Here is a 20,142-nt window from a genome sequence, read left to right as displayed (position 1 = left end):
CGACAAATCCAGGGTTGGCAAATGTTGATATGCAAATATGCCCTAAACATATCTACAAATTCCAACCAAAGAACAGATTGCCTTGTATTTTATATTTGCCTATGAGAAACAAGCATTTTTAGGCAGAACAGTTTTCTGAGCTCACAACATTATTTTTCTTCATTAAGATCAGGGATCAAGGCAGAGAATCACGTGATGACATGATATTTATATCTAAATGCTTCATTAAAGCATATGTGTTCATTTTTCTTGTACTTATATTCTGTGGATTTCAACATTAAGATTTTAGGTTCTATTAATCTTGAATATATCTATGAAAAATGAAATAGGAATTGTACAAATAAGGAGGCATCCAAGAAGCTTACTTACTAAAGAAGTAAGAGAATGTTCAACAAATATTCTGAGGCTCTACCTGGCTCAAATTTTAAACTTAGTGCTACAGTGGATCTAAAGAAGTATCAGGTATATTCTAAGACCTCAGATAATATTCATTGTTATAAAAGTAAATAAATAAAAACCAATATGTATCATATAGGTTAAAAGAAGTGCCATAAAGATCTGTTGGTAATGTAAAATTTAAAGCAATTTTGATTCTAAAGTACACTGTAGGGAAGAGGAACCTAAAGAGATAATACCTGCCTTTGCCATTCTATATGTGTTAATTTGCAAAGCCCACACACTCACATAATTTAATCACCAGTCCTGCATCCCAATGACCTATATGCACCTATCTTCAACCCCATATGTGTAACTCTTGAGCTCAGACTCTCATTTCCTACTCTTGACTGGGCATCTTCATGTGAAATGTCCTGAAGACACACCATGTTGTCAGAAACTTAGTTTTCCTAGCCTCAACCCATCCTTCAATTCTATTTAATGAATATTCAAAAGCACCCTCATATGTTCTTAGATTCAAAGTCTTAGACTTTTAACTTAGAACGAAATCTGACTCATCCCTATGAAGTGAGCTGTCCTATGTAAAGTCCAAAACTAATTAAACAGCCTGAAAACTAATTTGTCTCCATTGTGTGTAAGCACCTATCTTCCCAACTAAAAGATCCCATTCTGTCTTGCATTACCTGTGTTCATGTCTACTAGACTAGAGGGACTGTGCCTTACTCTTAGTTGTGTCTATTCTAGCACAGAAGGAGCACTCAGTGCACGTACATGTACATTAAATTGGGTCAAATTTAATGTGGGTATGAAAATCTCCACACAATTCAAACACTGTCAAATTTATTGAAATAAATTGTCTTCAGGATGATACATTAGGAGGAAAGTGAGGATGATAGAGATATCAAAGGATCTTCCGTTTAGGCACTGAAAGGAATCCAGCAAAGAACCTCTCAGAAAAAAACCTGGAGTAGCTATAGTTCTTCCTTATTTGGAACCATTTTTCAATCTAATCATCTGTGTGTTACTTTTATTTTATTTCTACTACACTGGCAAGTCAGCTTTTAATTTGTGAAAACCTTTTCTTCTGCCACTTTCATAAGATTCTACTCCAGGTCACAGTCAATTTCAGTGACTTAAAGTCTTGAGGTAGCACAAATGTTCTTATGATTTCTTCAAGCTTTTAAGAAACTGTAATGTTTTAAAATTAAGTTATACTATGTTTTCAGGGTCATGAGTTTTCTCTCATGTTGATACTTTTATATTAGATCATAACTTTGCCAAGTCTCCTTTTATTTTATAGCCAAATTTCAGTTGAACTCCAGGTGGCTAGTGTACAATACTGAGTTGGAAAAAGTGGAGGTTGAGAATTGTGTCCAGCAGATTATTTGGAATGCTTTAATAAATATATCTTCCAGACTTTGATATGCAGAAATATTTTTAAGTCACTAGAGTTGTAACAAAAATCATAAGGCTCCAATTCTACAATGAAACAAATATCTTCATGTGTATGCATCCATGTATGAATGCAATGAAGATTTATTGAGCACCAACTATGTACAAAGCATAATGGTAGACCAAAATATACTAAAAAGTGACCTGTGTCCTCAGAATATATTCTCTTACCAAAAGTGTTCTTTTTCACAAGCCAAGTTTATATGGAACATCTTAAATTTCCTTTCAAAAAGCTAATCTAATCTAATAGAACCGCTATTTAAAAATGATTGAGATGAATTTTTCAAAACACTGATGCTACAGAAATCTAATTGTAATACAGAAACCATTGTTCTCAAGGATGAGAATGATTGTGAAATCTCTTCCCCTACCAAAATTCTATGATTTGATGAATATTAAACCAAGGATTAAAGATGAGTAAGTCAAATGATACTGTTATCCTTTATAAGGGTCATGAAGAAACAGTGTTATTTGGAGATACCAGGCAAAGGTAGTATTTGTTGATATTTGACATATTTATGAATATTTATGTTTTCAGCTTTGCTTTATAAAAACACCTTTCATGGTAAACAGGTTTAAAAATCCTTGAGTGTCTTCCATGCTGTAAATCAAATAGCTCAACACTTTGGATAAACCGCCTCTGTTCAAACCGCCTAGGCCAATTCTCAAACTCACATTTATAATAAAGAATTGAATTACCCTAGATCAAAAATCAATTCTATACTGCATGAAACCTATACCTCAATTTAAAAAAATCAAAATATTTCATTTAAAATATGTTTTTATATAATGTTATTACCAACTGATATTCAATCAAACATCTACTGAAGGAATTGTATATTTCTGGCATTTGAGATGATTTTGGAAGAAATTAGAACAAAATATTTGATGTTAAATAGTAATTTTTTTATATTTAGCATTAAGCATAACATCTCTTTAAGATATAAAGTAACTTGTCAGGTGAGATCACGCCACTGCACTCCAGACTGAGGACAGGAAAAAAACAAAATAAAAGCAGAGGAAGTACCAGTCTAAACTTCAAAGTACAGTCTGCAAACATTTCCAGTCAGTGATCAAACATTTTTGGTGCCAACTAAATCTGCTGCTATAGATAGTTATCCCTAAGAAAGTGAGTACCTTAGGCAATCCCGTTGTGCCAGATGTGTAAAGAATGTACAGTGGGTGTTCTGAAAGAACAGGAACACAGTCATGTGATTGGGCTTTCACCATCTCTTCATCCCAATCAAGGTCACGACCTGGAGTCAAAGGAACCGCCTCCTGCACAGCAAAAATATAGGAATATGTACTGTAATAAGGAGATGAAATCAAGAGAATAAAAAGTAGCTAAATCTACTTAAGTCTGAGCATCTGGCTGAAACTCTAGGCCTATGTGGCACTAAACATCAGATTTATGACTAAAAAGTTCAAGTTCATGATTTAACAAAAATGTTTATAAAAGGTCCAAAAGTGTGGTTTTCATTTCAACTAAACTGACAAAAAGGCATGTTTCATTTAAATCTAATGATAGCCTTAAGAAATTCAGTCTAATGCAGTAGACTGTTTTCATCAACACTCAAAGCTTAACAAGGTTTCATGTTTTTACACATGTATGTACACTAATAACTTTATAAACTAATTTTTATTTTTCATAGCCTATTTCTTTTACTTTGGAAGTGTCATCTTTATAATGATGTGTCAACTAAGCTATTAAAATTTTTCTTCATACAATGGCCTTTAGGAGTAATAGCACAGCTACCTTTCCAAATAAGAAAACAGTAATTCTTCAGGAGTAGGGAAGAATTCTACTCTTGCTTTTTGAAGACTAAAATCCAGTTTTGAAATTTAGTCAGAGTCTGTAATATATCTAAAATATGATGCAAGTTTTTCTCCTTCCGGGTCATTCATTATTGTTGGAGAAATATTTGTTTTCTTCTTTTGTTTCAAGAACCGGCCTTGTGTTGAAAATGTGATAATAGAGTCATGAGTTAAACATATACACCTTTAAAGAAAGCAGATAGACTTGTTTAAAAATAGTGACAATGGAATGGGCAGAGGGGTCAAAAGCAAGGAAGTGGCTCTTGGAAAATTTACTCTGATGGGGAACTACAGCTATTTAAGTAGAGTTAATGCCAATTAAAAGTCTGGTCATTTTCTTAAATGTTAGCTGAGCTCAAGATCACATACCAGGAAGTTTATAATTAGCAAACATGTTAGCACAAGCACAAGCAAAGTTATATAATACTCAGTGAAAATTAATGAGATTTATATCTAGAGATCTAGGTAACCATTTCATGGAGGTGATTCCTGAGATAACCCCAAAGACAGAAAATTTTAGGAAAAACAAGCCACTGCCATTTTCTAGGCTGATTAACACATTAATCAGGGTGGTAAAAATTGTTTATATATTTAAATAGGTACATTTGCCAATACTTTAATATATTATAAATATGATGCCTATATGAATATAATACCTGCATGAAGAAACACATTTATAGCTGAATTGAAGACCCTTTATAAAGTTGAAGTTTCAGGCCAAACTAATTTATCCAGCCTCACTCTGATAGGTACTGGTTCTGCCATTTAAATAAATAAAATAGTTGACTATGACCAAATCATATGTTTACATTGCTTTTTATACAATGAATAAAGCAACTAAAAATTTGCAAATTACCAAACTTCTGACATCACAGAGATCTATAAAAATCATCACACTGCAAAATAAAAACATAATTTGAGTGATCACAAAAATAATTACAGGTTGATAACTTTATATGCCTCTAATGAAATTAGGACTTCAATAATTGGTTACTCTTCAGGCTAAGAAACAGAGGTATGGACAAAGGAGATCTGACAAATGAAGAAAGAAAAAAAAATATTTTCACAAATATGCATTTACTTCTATAGATATATCTCTCCTAGTTGTTATAATTCTTAAAAGGCAGTATTGGGAGAGTCCAGTAGTGACTGATACTCTATGCTTTGATTCCATCTTTGCTTGCCTGAGGCTTAGGTGTGGCAGCCAAGTTTTTACCTCCTCTTACAAAAATGTAATCCTGGTAAGACATACTACTGAGCCTCATAATTTGTGTCTCTCTAAATTCAAAGCAAAGCCAGTCCACTAGGCTTAATTACCGCCTAAACAGCAGGTCTAATAGAACAAGAGACCTCTATAGACCTCTTCAAAATCAAAATAGAGGAAAGGATCTGCAGAAAAAGAGAGAAGCAGAGAAAGGAAGCTAGTTATTGGGGGGAGCAGGCAGTTTATCTCCATTAAAAAGAAAGAGAAGAGACTTGCATTAACTTGCATTAGAAAAATCTGAATAAGGAACATTGATACCCATATCCAACATGTTTATAGTGAAAGTCATAGCATATATCTTGTTGGTTACAGTCATTAAATTGGAGTTTAAATCCTAGTTCTGCCACTTATTAGCCGTGACTTTAGGCTACAACCTTTCCATTACTCAGTTTCTTTATCTGTAAAATAAGGTGAGTAACAGCATCTGCTTCATTGGTTTGTTAGAATTAAATTTTTTAAAAAAGTATTTGGAAGTACTTAGCACTGGGCCTAGAACTTAGTACATCATATTTCTGTAAAAATTACATATGAATGTGAATAACACACATATATTCATATATATACATTCTGTGTGTGTTCCTGCCGTTCCTCTAAACTTTTCTTACCCAAAGCCTTCTATATTGCTGATTTTGCATTTCCTGATTTAAACAGCAAAGAAGCTTAAAAAAAATGCTTGTGATCATCTAAAGAAACTTAAAATTCTTCTTCAAGCTCATACGAACATTAAAATCATTAAGTGCAGTAGTTCATGAACCACAGACTACTAAAACTCTACACAGGAATTTAATATAATGGTAACATGAATTGCTAGGTGGTAATCAAAATGACATTTTTAACACTCTGTCTCAGATCATGTCATTTAAGTATTTCAAATAAAACGTCAAGAGTTCTACAAATTGCACGTGATTCTTTGCACTCTTGCAATTTCACTTCTGGGAAAAAAAAAAATGAAACCCAAATTGGTCTCATCACAAATAGCTAGATATTTGCTTGGGTGAAGAAGTAAGTTATAGGAAAAGTATCATAAATTGTATTCATTGATATACAGTTCTCCCTTCCTTCATAGAACACAGAATAATTTATCCACTTAGAATACTCATGTTTTGTTTTTCTGAGCATAGTTCTATTTCTGGCCTAAATACTTTTCTAAATTTTAAGAAGATATTTGCATGCAAATTAGTCACACCACTCCAAGAGTCAGGACAGCTGAGGGATTAAGCATACAGTCTAGTGCATGCATTCAAATCTTGACTCCAGCACTTTCAAACCGGGCATGTTACTTTATCTCCATGTTCACTGGAGTCCTCTTTTATTAAAATAGGAATAATATTACCATATAGTTAATAGAGTTACCAAGAAAATTTAAAAAAAATTCGTTAGTAGAGTATCTTAAAAATCATACAGTAAGCAGTCAATTCTCATCATTATAATTATTATAATCTGAGCTAATAAAAATACTTACAACAATAGCAGTATACATATAACCCAATTCATTAATCTCTCACATGTTTCTGTGCTTTAGTCTTTTGGTTTTAAGCTAGATTTTCATGAAGTCAGTAAGTCTTATATTTTTTCCTAGAAATAACAATGACATTCAGCAGTATACTAAATAGCTTATAAATCAAGTGTCTCTTTTAAATGGTAAAAACTAAAATCATCCTTAGCATATTACCATTAGCAAGAATCAAATTCAATATTCAGATTACCATATTTGGACGATTATAAATGAGAATTTTCTCTGGTTTGTGTTGTCCTATTTTTAGTGCTTCTTCTATAAGTGGTATGTACTCTACCCTCCTTCCAGGTTCAATGCCAAATGATGCTGTAACAACCACCTTGGGCTACAATTAAAAAAGAATAACGAAGAGAAAGCTTTAACAATGTTAATTAAGGTAATCACAATATTTTAGCTGCAGACTGGCAATTTAACATTTCTAAAGAAACATTTGAATGATTCCATTTTCTATTGAATGGTCTGTAAACCAACAAACCAATTTTAATTGTTATAGACTTAACCACTTCCACACAAATCTCACTTAACTGTTCAAAATTGCATACTCAATGATGTTTCTGACTTATAGGAATGAAGTGTGTAAGTTCCTTTCAAATAATTCATTAAGCCAGGTGGATTTGCCATGAACTAGTAAAATGCAAATCTTGAAGCCCTTAAGAGGCCCCAGTAAGAACTGGCTGCTGCTGAGGTTGTAGTGGCATTTCATAGATTTTCTACATATTTCTCTTCTAAATGCATAGACTGCAGCAAAAAAAGACCCAAATCTCCAATAATTTGTATTAATTTTTTTCTCATTCTTAATATATACTCACATTCCCCAAATATTAGATATTATTTTCTTAGAAAGATCCAAAATGATTTAAGTTTCAAGCCCCACAAAACCTAGACCTGCCCCTGTCCTTAAGATACACTTTAGGCGGCCGGGCGCAGTGGCTCAAGCCTGTAATCCCAGCACTTTGGGAGGCCGAGGCGGGTGGATCACAAGGTCAAGAGATCGAGACCATCCTGGTCAACATGGTGAAACTCTGTCTCTACTAAAAATTCAAAAAATTAGCTGGGCATGGTGGCACGTGCCTGTAATCCCAGCTACTCAGGAGGCTGAGGCAGGAGAATTGCCTGAACCCAGGAGACGGAGGTTGCAGTGAGCCGAGATCGCGCCATTGCACTCCAGCCTGGGTAACAAGTGCAAAACTCCGTCTCAAAAAAAAAAAAAAAAAAGATACACTTTAGGCTGGGCAGGGTGGCTCATGCCTATAATCCCAGCACTTTGGGAGGCAGAGGCAGGCAGATCAGGAGGTCAGGAGCTTGAGACCAGCCTGGCCAACATAGTGAAACCCCGTCTCTACTAAAAATACAAAAAGTTAGCTGGGCGTGGTGGTGGGCACCTGCAATCCCAGCTTCTTGGGAGGCTGAGGCAGGAGAATTGCTTGAACCTGGGAGGCGGAGGTTGCAGTGAGACAAGATGGCACCACTGCACTCCAGACCAGGTGCCAGACCACAGTGTGAGACTCTGTCTCAAAAAAAAAAAAAGATATGCAATATACTATTTACCTGACAACTTGCTAACTTGGTAAGTCATTCTTCAGGACAAACACAGGTGTAGCCAAAATGTATTTCTGGAGGGAACCACAGCTTGTGTTAATCCTCTTCTTCAGTATATTCTGGACACGCCTCAAATGTTTGACTATAGTCAGTGTTTGTTTAGAGCTTACTTCACAGTAAGCTCTAAACGGCCAAGTTCGGATGCCATTTACTTCTGTGTTTCTTATACCTAGCACAGTGCTTGGCATGTCATGAGCTTTCAGTAAACATTTGTGGAACTCGTTAATTTGCAGAAAAAGAAGTCCTCATATTTTTAAGTATATTGTCTCTTCACCAAGAAATTCAAAGCAAAGGAGATAGATAATACATTATTCAGAAGGCAGATAATCGACCCAAGGTATTGCATGTATTCCTGAATTCTGATTTCTAGTTATAAAACATTTCATCTAGGAAAGGTTTATACTGTGCTAAATATATGCATACACAGTACTGTCAGCTTTTTGAATATAATTTAATATTCATGGAACTGAGGCTCAGTGCAATTACATAGCTTGCCCCAGGTTACAGGTGGTGGAGGCAGAAAGAAGGCCAGTTCTGTCTGGTGCAGAACCTCTTTCCACCATATCAAGCTGCCTCAAAAGAAAAAGGGGGAAAAAAAGCAAAAAGTATGTTTCCTTTTATATTTTTAAAGGTCAGACATCTGAATGTAATTCACATTTTAATATCTATAATACTCACAAAAATAGCTCTAGATAGCATTCCCTAAAATTAGAATTCTGAATAAACAAAAGCAACCTACATATCAAATTAGGAGCATATATAGAATATATCAAAGCTAGAATAATAAAGTCAAAATTAGACTCTTCCTCTGATAAAATGATTCCTTTCACGTTTCTATTAACAGTCTTATTGGAGATTTTATTGAGTCTAGATTGACTTGTTAAAATACAACCTTTCCATCATCTTCCGTTAATCCTTTTTCTTTAGCCTATTTATTTGAATACCATGACATCAAAATCATTCCTAATTCAACTACACACTAATTTTATCCCACTATCTCAGATATATATATATATCCCACTATCTCCATCTTCTCTCTTTACACATGACCTACCCAATTGCCTTGTCCATAAAAGCATTTATTGCATAAACTCCTTAACAAAAGAGTCTTAGGGGTGTGTATGTGTGTGTGTACACATGTGTTTTCAATGAAAATTCCTTAAGTGGTATACCAAAAGTTTTGCAAATCCTTATTTATTTTACATACTGTAATTCCCCTGTAACTTATCACAATTTTAAAAAGTTTTATTTGCAGGTCAGTGACTGATATTTTTTCCCTAGATTTTCTTCATAAGCACTAATGCAACATGTTTAAAAAGAAAAAAAAAAGGACTGAGATGGTTTGTTCAAAAATCAGCTTTCTTTTTTTTTTTCTTTTTTTTTGAGACGGAGTTTCGCTCTTGTTACCCAGGCTGGAGTGCAATGGCGCGATCTCAGCTCACCGCAACCTCCGCCTCCTGGGTTCAGGCAATTCTCCTGCCTCAGCCTCCTGCTTTCTTATTTTAATAACTAACCTATTATAAGATAAAGTGAGATATGCAAAGCCTCACTCTATACCTAGTACTCAGGGGGCATTCAGTATACATTAGCTCTCTTCCCATTAAGAATGCCTCATCTTGAGCTTGTAAAACTCTCAAGGTCAACCATTTCTTACTCCGATAAGGACCTTCCTAGCAGAGTCCTTTTTGCCCTTCATATTGCCCAAAACACCTATCAATGGTTTTTGTTTCACCTTCCAGCTTCACTCCTGCTCACATACTGCAATACATGTCTCCTCTTAACATTGCTTAAAACCTGACACTCACATGTTCTAAAAGCTTTACTGGTTAACAGTTCAGACAAAATCTGCCTTTGCAAGCTCACCTTCTCTCACCTTTTAGTCACATTAGTCTACATTTCTGTCCTTCCAAATGAATTTTACCATCTCCTGTCTCTACTGCTTAGGTCATAATCTTTTTCTGCCTTTTTGGATCCTACTATGTCATTCTCTTCCACTAGCTGAACCTTAGCCAAGATCTAACTCAAATCTCACCTCCTTTAGGAAGCCTTCTTTGGCTGCCCTGACTGAAAGAAAATGCTCCTTCCTCTACATCAGGGGTCTGCAAACCATGATTGTGAGCCAAAACCAGCACACAGCCTGTTTCTGTGAAATATTATTGAAAAATATGCACCTATCATGTATGTGTTGTCTAAGGCTGCTTCTGTGCTATATATAACAGCAAAGCTGAGTAGGTGCAATAGAGATCACGTCATTCATACAGCCTAAAATATTTACTGTCTGGTCAATTTACAATTAAAATTTTTCTAACTCTGGCACTAAATTCATAGATAAATAATAGTTAAGAATTTTTAAATGAATACTATATGTCAGACACTGTGCTGTTTTAAATACCTCAATGATATTTCAAACAGACTCATGATATATATATATCATTCTCAGATGATTTATCCACAGATATATATGACTAAATTATAGGTAGCTACAGCTTGATTTCCCAAAATAAAGCACTTACCTTTACATGATCAATGCGACTACTTAGTTCTTTAGAAGCAAATCCCCCAAATATGAGACTGTGGATGGCACCTATCCTTGCACATGCCAGCATGGCATACACCGCCTGCGGGATCATGGGCATGTAGATAACCACAGTGTCACCTTTCTTGATTCCATGCTTGACAAAGACACCAGCCAGCTTGGAGACCTATATCAAAACCATTAGATCACTGAAGTGTTTTTTGTATTATTTCACTAAACTTCTAACTTAAGACAGTAATACTAGAAAAGGATCACCCTCTTGGTAGTAGATTAAAGAAGCCTGAGTAACATGTACACAATGATGATGATAATGCTTTAGATGCTAATAGTAAAACAGACAGTTATAATTATTGATTATAAACCAACCTACTATTATTTCATGCAAACTTGATGACTTAAGATTGCTTAACCCTTCATGTCACAACATTTTTACTGAGCAACTATTATATGCCAGACATGGTATGCAAGAGTTGGGAACACAACACTGAGAAAAGACAGACACAGACTTGCCCCTGTAGAGCCTATATATATTGCAAAAGGTGAATCTGTCAGGTGAACAAAAAACAAAATAATTACAATTTAGATAGGTGGGTAACTGTTAAAGGAAACAAGTATATATTAATAAAGAAAACCTATCATTAAACACTAATAAGGGCAAATAAGACAAATTCTACTATATTCACATTTTAAAGAAAAGATAACTAAGGCTCAGAGCTAATAAATAGCTAAAGAAGGTCAGAGAACTAGCAAATGCTGTAATAGGACATGATCACAGGTCATCTGACCTCATATTCTTTGCTCTTTCTACTGCCTCAAGCCAATTATTTTTTTATAGTTTTTTTTAAACTAATTACTTATACAAATTGATTTCCCTCTGTATTTGGATAAAACATACACAGTTCTGTTTTGTGTTTCTGAGACCTCAACATACAAATGTCTCTTTCCTGTAACATGTTTTTGTACTTTCTAGCAATAAAAACAAAACAGATCATAAGCCCACACATGATATAATTTATTGCAAGAAATCTTCCCATGGGCAATTATAACGGACTGTGGGAAGTACGCCCAGCCCTTAGTGAAAGTAGTTCAACATTCTTTTACTTAAAATAAAAAATTAAGTATCTATTATATGCCAGGCACTGTAGGCACTGTTTTCAGATACATCTGGTAAACAAGACAAGATAATCTCTAGCCTCCAGCTACATACACTTTAGCAGAGGATATACTTACAATAAGCAATAAACATAATAAAAAAATTATGTATTATAGTAAAAAACATCTTTAATCATATGGGGGAAGGAGGTAGAGCAGAATAAAGAGGATTTGGAGTGCAGGGGAAGGGGTGAATGTAATTCTCAATGGAACCTCACTGAGAGGCAACTAAGAAAGCAACAGTTTAGTAAGACATGTAGGAGATTGAAAAAATGTGTATATGAATGTACTATTTTAGGCGGAGAGAACAACAGTGCAGTACAAACATGTAAGAGGTAAAGGAGATCATATGTGATATAATCAAGGAACAGCAAGGAAACCAGGGACCTGAAGAAGAAACAAGTGAGAAAACAGTTGTCAATCAGATCAGGGGGCTGAAGGGCCTGTAGGGGCATGGTGGGAAATTGGAAGGACCATAGCTTGCCTTTGAATGTGATGGTCCAACACAATGAACAGAGGAAGCGTGGGAGAAGAAATTAGGCCACAGAGCTATTTGTGGTTCCTTTCATTTTTGTATCTCCTACTTTCTGAACAAGTTTAAAGAATTCTGAATCCTGGCCGTTTTTCTCTTTTCTCTTTATTCACTTTCTCTGTATAGATGGGGAAAGGTGTGGTCAAGGTTAAGGGTTCTGGTGAAAGAAGGTAAAAAAAACTCAATGTTTTATTCTACTTTGTGTTGTAAACTCTACAATTGAGTGCTGTGTTTTAGGAATCTCAAAGGTGCTAGAAGCTTATGAGAAAGATATACCAAAGTAATAAAAATCATAAACTTGAATTCTATATGGAGCTCAAAAAACAAGACAAAAACTGGGAAGTTATATCCCAATAGCTCAGTGTGCAACCCCTGCAGAAAGTGACCACTGTCCATGATCACATTACTGGGCACTTCTTCTAAGGCACCACACTGAGAAAGACCAAGGAAAAGAGTGAGCCTTATCCAAAGCTGTGGTTTCAGCATCCTCAATTGTGCCAGTTGTTGAATAAAAATGACATTCAACCAAGGTCCAAACTACCAATGATTCAGCAACTTAATACTCCAGTCTCACTTTACAGTTTTGGTAGAGGATGCCCACAACTTTTCTGCCCTCTGAAAGAAATGAGATTTAAAAATTCAAAACCTTGTTTGAAACAAAGATCTCAAAATGGTAGGCCACAGCCAAATGTGACCAGGATGTATTTAAGTTGGGGCCATATCACATTTTAAGAAAATGAACCAACATATTAAATTTAGTAGATTTCATAAACAAATCTAGATCTCCAGTTTCTCTAGAAAAATTGTAAAGTCTAGCAGCACCAGGCCTGTATTCTTGAATAACGGCAATCAATCGAGATTGCCTAGTGGTTTGCCATACAACTCACTGTTCACAGGGGCATTTATCATACATCTTGCCTTTTTTTAATTCTGAGTTTAAAATATATGATTTTAGTCTTGTTTATTTTATGTGCTTACACCATAGTTCCCTAACCATATAGAAAGTGTGATATATACCAACAACTGATTTTTCTGTAGGAATCTGAGTTGTCAACCATTGCACTGAAAATAATTTTTAATAGAATTAGGCTGCACCAGGCCCGTATAACCATAAGATGGAGACTATTTGGCCTTGCTTGTTTCAGTTTTGATAACCTGATTACCACACCACAGTTAGTCTACAGACAAAAGGTTTATAGAATCAATAGAACGAATTTCTTTTCCAGTAGTTTTCAGGGCTAAATGTTACTCTGTTAAATTTTCCATTGTAATGTGTAAATCTAAATATATATGTATGAGAAACTGTATAGGAAAACATATGAGTTCATAACCACTCAAAGTGCTATTGAAACTTCAATATATAAGGCATTTGATATGTTATTTCAGGGTTCACCTTGTTTTTATCAACTTCAGATGGAAAATTCTCAAAGAAAAAACAGATATTATTTTTATCCAATGACATATTCTTATCCTACCATAAATGTCTGAGTATAGTTACAATTTCTACTATTAGCAAAAGGGAAAATATTTTAACATAGGTTGTTTACAATCAATACTTTTTCAGCTTAAGAAAAGTTAACCATGTGTCGTTCACCCAATTCACATTCATTTTTGCACCTTCTTAACATTTTTTTGTTAATAATTTAATGGCTTTATACAAGCACAGACCACTAAAATTGATTTTCAGTCTGACACCAAGAGCAATATGGATCCCAGGGGAGCAATGCCAGCTAGCAGGAAGATACTACACTACCAGTGTGTGAATAACTGAGTTGTGAAGGAAGCCTAGAGCAAACTAAATGAATATGTTTATTTAGATATAACAATGTGTGACTCTTACCACTAGAAATTATCTGAATCATTTTAGTAGTAATTTAAAGTCATACATAAATATCCTGTCATTGATTCAACTTATGTAGTATCTGCTGTATATCCTAAACTGAAGTCATGTCTGCAGATACAAAAATGAAAAAGAAATGTTAGGTCCTTAAACCAAAGAAATTTGGAGTCTGGGGAAAAAAATGACACAGGAATAATAATGGCAAAATAAGAAAATGCAACAACAGAAATTTATATATTGTAAAATGATGAATACATATTTGGTTTATATATAACAATACATAATGCATCAGATAGAAGTAAAAGCTTTAAATTTCAGAGTTATAAAATGAAAACATATTTGTATGAATAATGAAAACTAAATTAATAAAAATTGTATGTATTCAATCTGGAAAATCTTTCAAAACCAGTCCTTGGGTTAGTATAATTTTGTGACCAAATGCTCACAGCTCAAATACAAAGATTGGTCAAAAGTGACCAAAAGCCATGGTCTACAGGACAAATTAGCACTTGCTTCAAAAACAGCAAGTGTGCTTACCTAAGGAAAATTATGCTTGTATGAAAAAAAGATACTCCTAGCATCCAAACTGTAGCAAAAATACAGTGATCACAGGCAACTTCAAAACCACATTAAAGAAAACTCTATGAAAAAGAAGACAAGGGAAGGCATATTTTCAAAATGCAGCAATGTTACACTGCAAACACTTGTCTAAACAGTAACAAAAATAGAACTAATTTAAAAACCAACCATAATATCTGAGGAAACAGATTGCTAAAATTATAAATAAGTGTTCTTGAGAATATGCAGAATTTTCATAGAAAGAGTTATATAAAATACCTGTACATTACTTGTAAATGTACTATATTAATCATGTGTTCATGTACACACACATACACATTTAGTCTGTTGTACCTGTACACATACATACAGCCATTGAAAAGATTAAAATTTTAACTATAATGGATAACTTACTCTTTTTGGTCATACAACCAGGTAAATATTTGTGAAAACGATCAATTATTCTAAAACTGCTTAAGATCTGGTAGTAAAACTATCATTTTTGAAAGATAATTTTTAGGAATACAAATATTTTCATATAAGAAGCTTCTAGGAATGGAATATTTTTAGACAGAATTAATTAGATACAGCATTGAAATAATTTTAAGATAATGCTAAACTAAATCAATTTAATTTGAGATATGTCTCTTGATAGCAGCAAAGTTAGAGATGTTATTTAGAAAAGAAAAATCTTTCTTCCAAAGATAAAAACATCACATGTACATTCACAAGTAAAATTTATTATTTATCTAAAACACAGAGGAATATTTATATTTAAGAATGGCATTCTATTAAATTTTTCAAAAAATATTACAAAATGCTATCTTATATTCAAAATAGTTATCTGACAGTGGTCCAGAAAATATTTACTAGCACATTTCTTCTCAAATAATTTTCTCCAAATGAAGGAGTAAATACCATTACTTAGAATAATCATTTTTCTCATTACTAGTTTCTTCACATGTGGGTTTCAATCAATATTTGGTCATTTTCAGACTATATATTCACAAGCAGAGAGAAATAGAAAATTATTTAATCCCTTTAGTTCAAGCTCAAAATGACCAATATTTCAATAATCTTTTTGCTTTCAAGACTACTGTGATTTTCAGAGTACAATTTCATAGAAAATGAGTTAACATCTATATTTTTCTATGTATGTGTGCTCATGGTCTTGATAGGGAATATTGTCTTCCATTTCTTTAACATGTTAAAATTTACAAGAAAATCATCAGAATTTATCACATCTTATAAAAAAATATCTTTTTAAGTTTAAAACAATGTTTTTGTGTAACAGGCCCTTTTGGACAGAGAAAATAATTCTATGTCAAAGAGAAGTCCGAGGTCTAAAAGAATAAAATATGTAATTGATGCCTGTCATTAACACACAACAGGAGTAGGGTGCATGCAACAAAAAGACAAAGAATAATTAAGGTTTGCCTCCACTTTTTACCATTTTAACATCTCTCCACTCTAGACATTAATAACTGGGTAGTTGTAACTTCCTCCTGCTTTTACACACTGGAAAGTTTCTGCCAAAATCTCTAATCATCATGGCATGCCCCATTTGGCTGAAAAAGTAAAGGCAGTTTAGTTTAGAGAGAGCAAACATTCAGGATGAAGAGGGTTGTGAGATGAACTGGAAAGGTACGAAGAAACAACGTTGGATATGATACAGAGCCTTGTTACAACCATTACGTTTAAACTAACCTGAAGAACAATGTGTAATAACTGAAAAATGTTCATCCTCTTTAAAAGTACTTTCCAAATTCTTAAAATGTAATGATTGTTGCATAAACAAGAATCAATAATGTGATGATTATTGCATAAACTCAATTATTACATCATAGGGATAAAAATAAATGTATTTAAGAAATATTAAGAATGGGCTAACAGGTTTTAGCAAATGACTGGAAAGTGATGCCATTCACATCGGACATGTTTAAATTTGAGATGCTAGTGGAACAACCATGTATAGATATCTACTCAGCAACCCTGCACGTGATCTCAGCATCAGGAGAAAGGTGTGAGCTGATGATACAGAATTGAGAATAGCCAGTGTTGCACTGGGAGTAATCATTTTTTTTGCCATATGTGGCAAAAAAAAAAAAAGGCCATTGGTGCAGATGTGATCACCCAGGAAGAATGTGTAAAGTGGAAAGAGAAGGCAACCCAGAATAAGTAGGTTGCCTTATAAGTGAAGAAACAGGCAAAATAAGAAACATATAAGAAGGAAAATTAGACAAAATGGACAGAGGAATGAAAGGAAAATGAGGGCAGAATGGTATACAGAAGTAAGTGAAGACTGTCTGAATGGACAAAAATGTTAGATATGATAAAGAGAGGAAGTAAAATATTGAACATCTATTGGAATTAATAAGAGGAAAGTACTAATTACCTTAGCTAAATGAGACATATTTTAAAGGGTTTTGGTTTAGCTTATGATGAGGAAGTTAAAATGGCTTTTTCCCAAAGTTAAAAAGTGAAGGAAAACAGGTAAGAAACCAGCTAGTAGTGGAAACACTTTCGAATATTTTTGAGATAAAGAGCCAGTAGTCCATATGGCCATTAGATAAGGTAACAGAACAAAAGCCTTAAAAAGAATTGATAAAATGGCCCCAGGGTACAAAAGAAAAAAAAAAAGATTAGCTTCTATTTTAAAAGGAGGGAAAGAGAAAACAATGTGTATGAATTCAGGCAAATCTGTAGTTCTGGTGAAAGGAAATTTTTATCATTATTCCTGGGTTTGAATCAATGTACCCCGTTAAGCTTGAGGGACAGAGGTGGGAAGGCCAAAAGTTTAAAATAGCCTTTGAACAGTAAAAGAAAAACTTGTTAGAGAAATGCTAAAGAAAAAAAAAATGCAGCATTGAAGTCCCAGTGGACACTGGAGACCATAAAATTATATTGAATCCATATTTGTAGTTATGGGATTTTTCTTTAACAGGATTCAACATATTGGCTACAGGAATGAAACTAGTAAGAAATTGGATTGATCCAGGTTTGGAGTTTTGCCGCAGAAGTGAAATGGGACGACAAAGTGGAGGAGAAGTGAGGATACTGGTAAGAGACGAGTTGTGTGGCTAAACAAAAAACCTAACCCAGATAACAGAAAGATAAACAGAAAGGAGACTTAGATAGTGACTACGTACTTTCAAAACCATTTAAAACTACGGCATTTCATGAGGCCAAAAAATATAAAAAAAAAAATGCTCAACATAACTAATCTTTAAAGAGATACAAATCGAAACCACAATGAGATACCATCTCACACCAGTCAAAGTGGCTATTAGTAAAAAATCAAAAAGCAGCAGATGCTGGTAGAGCTGTGGAGAAAAGGGAGCACACACAAACAGTCGGTGGAAATGTAAATTAGTTCAGCCACTGTGGAAGGTGCTTTGGAGATTTCTCAAATAACTTAGAACTACCATTTGACCCAGCAATACTATTACTGGGTATATACTCAAAGGAAAATAAATATTTTGTGGAAAATAGATCATTCTACCAAAAATATACATGGTCTCATATGTTCCATCACTGCAGCACTATTCACAATAACACAAACATGGAGTCAACCTAGATACCCACCAATGGTGGACTGGATAAAGAAAATGTGATACATATATACCCCAGAATACTACGCAGCCATAAAAAAGAACAAGACCAGCCAGGTGCAGTGGCTCGCGCCTGTAATCCCAGCACTTTGGGAGGCTGAGGCGGGTGGATCACGAGGTCAAGAGATCGAGACCATCCTGGTCAACATGGTGAAACTCCATCTCTACTAAAAATACAAAAAATTAGCTGGGCATGGTGGCAGGTGCCTGTAATCCCAGCTACTCAGGAGGCTGAGGTAGGAGATTTGCCTGATCCCAGGAGGCAGAGGTTGCGGTGAGCCGAGATCGCAGCATTGCCCTCCAGCCTGGGTGACAAGAGCGAAACTCCATCTCAAAAAAAAAAAAAAAAGAACAAGACCAAGTCCTTTGCAGCAAGATGGATGCAGCTAAAGGCGATCCAAAGCAAATTAACAGGGAGGCAGAAAACCAAATATGGCATGTTTTCACTTATAAGTGGGAATTAAACATTGTGTACACATGGAAATAGAGATGAGAAAGATAGACACTGGACAATGGGACTACTAGAGAGAGGAGGGTGGGAGGGGGGCGGGGATTGAAAACCTATTAGGTACTATGCTCACTACTGGAGTACTGTGATCATCTGTACAAGAAACAACTACACACAATTTATCCATGTAATAAACCTGCACATGTACCCCCTGAATAGAAAATAAAAGTTGAAAAAAAAACCTGTGGTATTTAAATAGGTATTGTGTCTAAAAATGCATACTAAGAAATGTAGTTTTATTGTACTATATAAGAATACAAGAAGTTTAAAATAGACACTTTAAAAGTTATAAGCCCTAATTTACATATATTCTCTATCCTTTCTTCACCTTCTATCTACCAAAAAAAGCAAAATTTTAGGATCCTCTTATGTATCTGTTTCCAGCTTGCAAAATCTGCAAAGTGTTCTCTTCATCCTTTGGAAATTATAACCATGATTATAACCCTTTCCCTCCACTGCTCACCGCAGGAATCAGCTGATCCCACCTCAGGAGATATTTAATTTAATCTGCTTTTCTCTAACACTAACATGTACAATAATATTTAATTTATGTCCCTCTTTTAGTTATGAGTACTGCAAGAATACTGATTTTATTCTTTTTCACTGCTAATGCATTGTATTTCAGCTAGATTATATGTTAAGGAGTTGGGTGGCCACACTGGAACCCAAACACCGCTCAGAAAAGTACCATTCACAGATATATAGAGAAATAGAGTGCAAATCCCTATTAAAGAGTTTTCAGATGATTTTTTTAAAACATAGCACAATTCAAAGTTCATTACTTTCTGTACATTTTCTAGAGTATTTGCAAAGAAAATATTCCAAGTGCTGAAGCAAGCTTTGTTATATTTTAAAAATATATAATCCACCTGGACTAAAATGAAGAAAATTCGACTATTAGAGAAGAAATTTTTCACAATTATGCATTCACATACCTTTATACAAGCATTCTGAAAAATCTACCATAATTTTGCCACTAATGTACACAGTTTTCCAAATTTGTGCTTGAAAAGGTATAGAATCTACTATACTCTATTAATAAAGACTATTCAATTCTTCACAAATATATGTAAGTCATCTAGATAAGGCTATATTCCTTCAGTGAACATATGATAGTATGATAACTGCCCTGCATATTTGTTTATACAATATGCAAAATGTGAAACAAAGTTATTACTTTAAAACTATGACTATACAATGCATTAAATGGCTAATGAAGAACATTTTTTGAAGAACATTAATTTACACTGTTAATGAAGGCCAGATTCCTTTTCTCTTGATCTAATAAATTGTTTATTGTAGTGTTTCTCCAATTAGAGTCTGTGGAGATAGTCTCAGGGTCAATGAGTTGTCTGTGAGAATC

At 34.3% G+C, this 20,142-nt stretch overlaps 1 protein-coding gene across 5 annotated transcripts in view; it reads right to left on the bottom strand.

Annotated features, from left to right (window-relative positions):
* Positions 1-20,142, bottom strand: part of ACSS3 (acyl-CoA synthetase short chain family member 3) — a 163,566-nt gene that overhangs the window by 103,530 nt on the left and 39,894 nt on the right. For 4 of the 5 annotated variants that reach the window (XR_013521947.1, XR_013521949.1, XR_013521948.1 and 1 more), the window contains exons 3-5: positions 10,556-10,744; positions 6,634-6,768; positions 2,986-3,126 (exon numbers count right to left, since the gene is read on the bottom strand). Coding sequence is in view for 2 of the 5 variants with exons in the window: in XM_002752792.7 (XP_002752838.4) it covers positions 2,986-3,126; positions 6,634-6,768; positions 10,556-10,744 (465 nt within the window). In the remaining 3 variants the exon portion in view is untranslated. The remainder of the gene's footprint in view (positions 1-2,985; positions 3,127-6,633; positions 6,769-10,555; positions 10,745-20,142) is intronic. The other variant, XM_054238691.2, reaches the window with a different exon arrangement.

This window comes from Callithrix jacchus, chromosome 9 (genome assembly GCF_049354715.1).
Source record: "Callithrix jacchus isolate 240 chromosome 9, calJac240_pri, whole genome shotgun sequence".
NCBI classification, from domain to species: Eukaryota; Metazoa; Chordata; class Mammalia; order Primates; family Cebidae; genus Callithrix; species Callithrix jacchus.
This window is presented reverse-complemented; position numbering and strand designations above follow the sequence as displayed.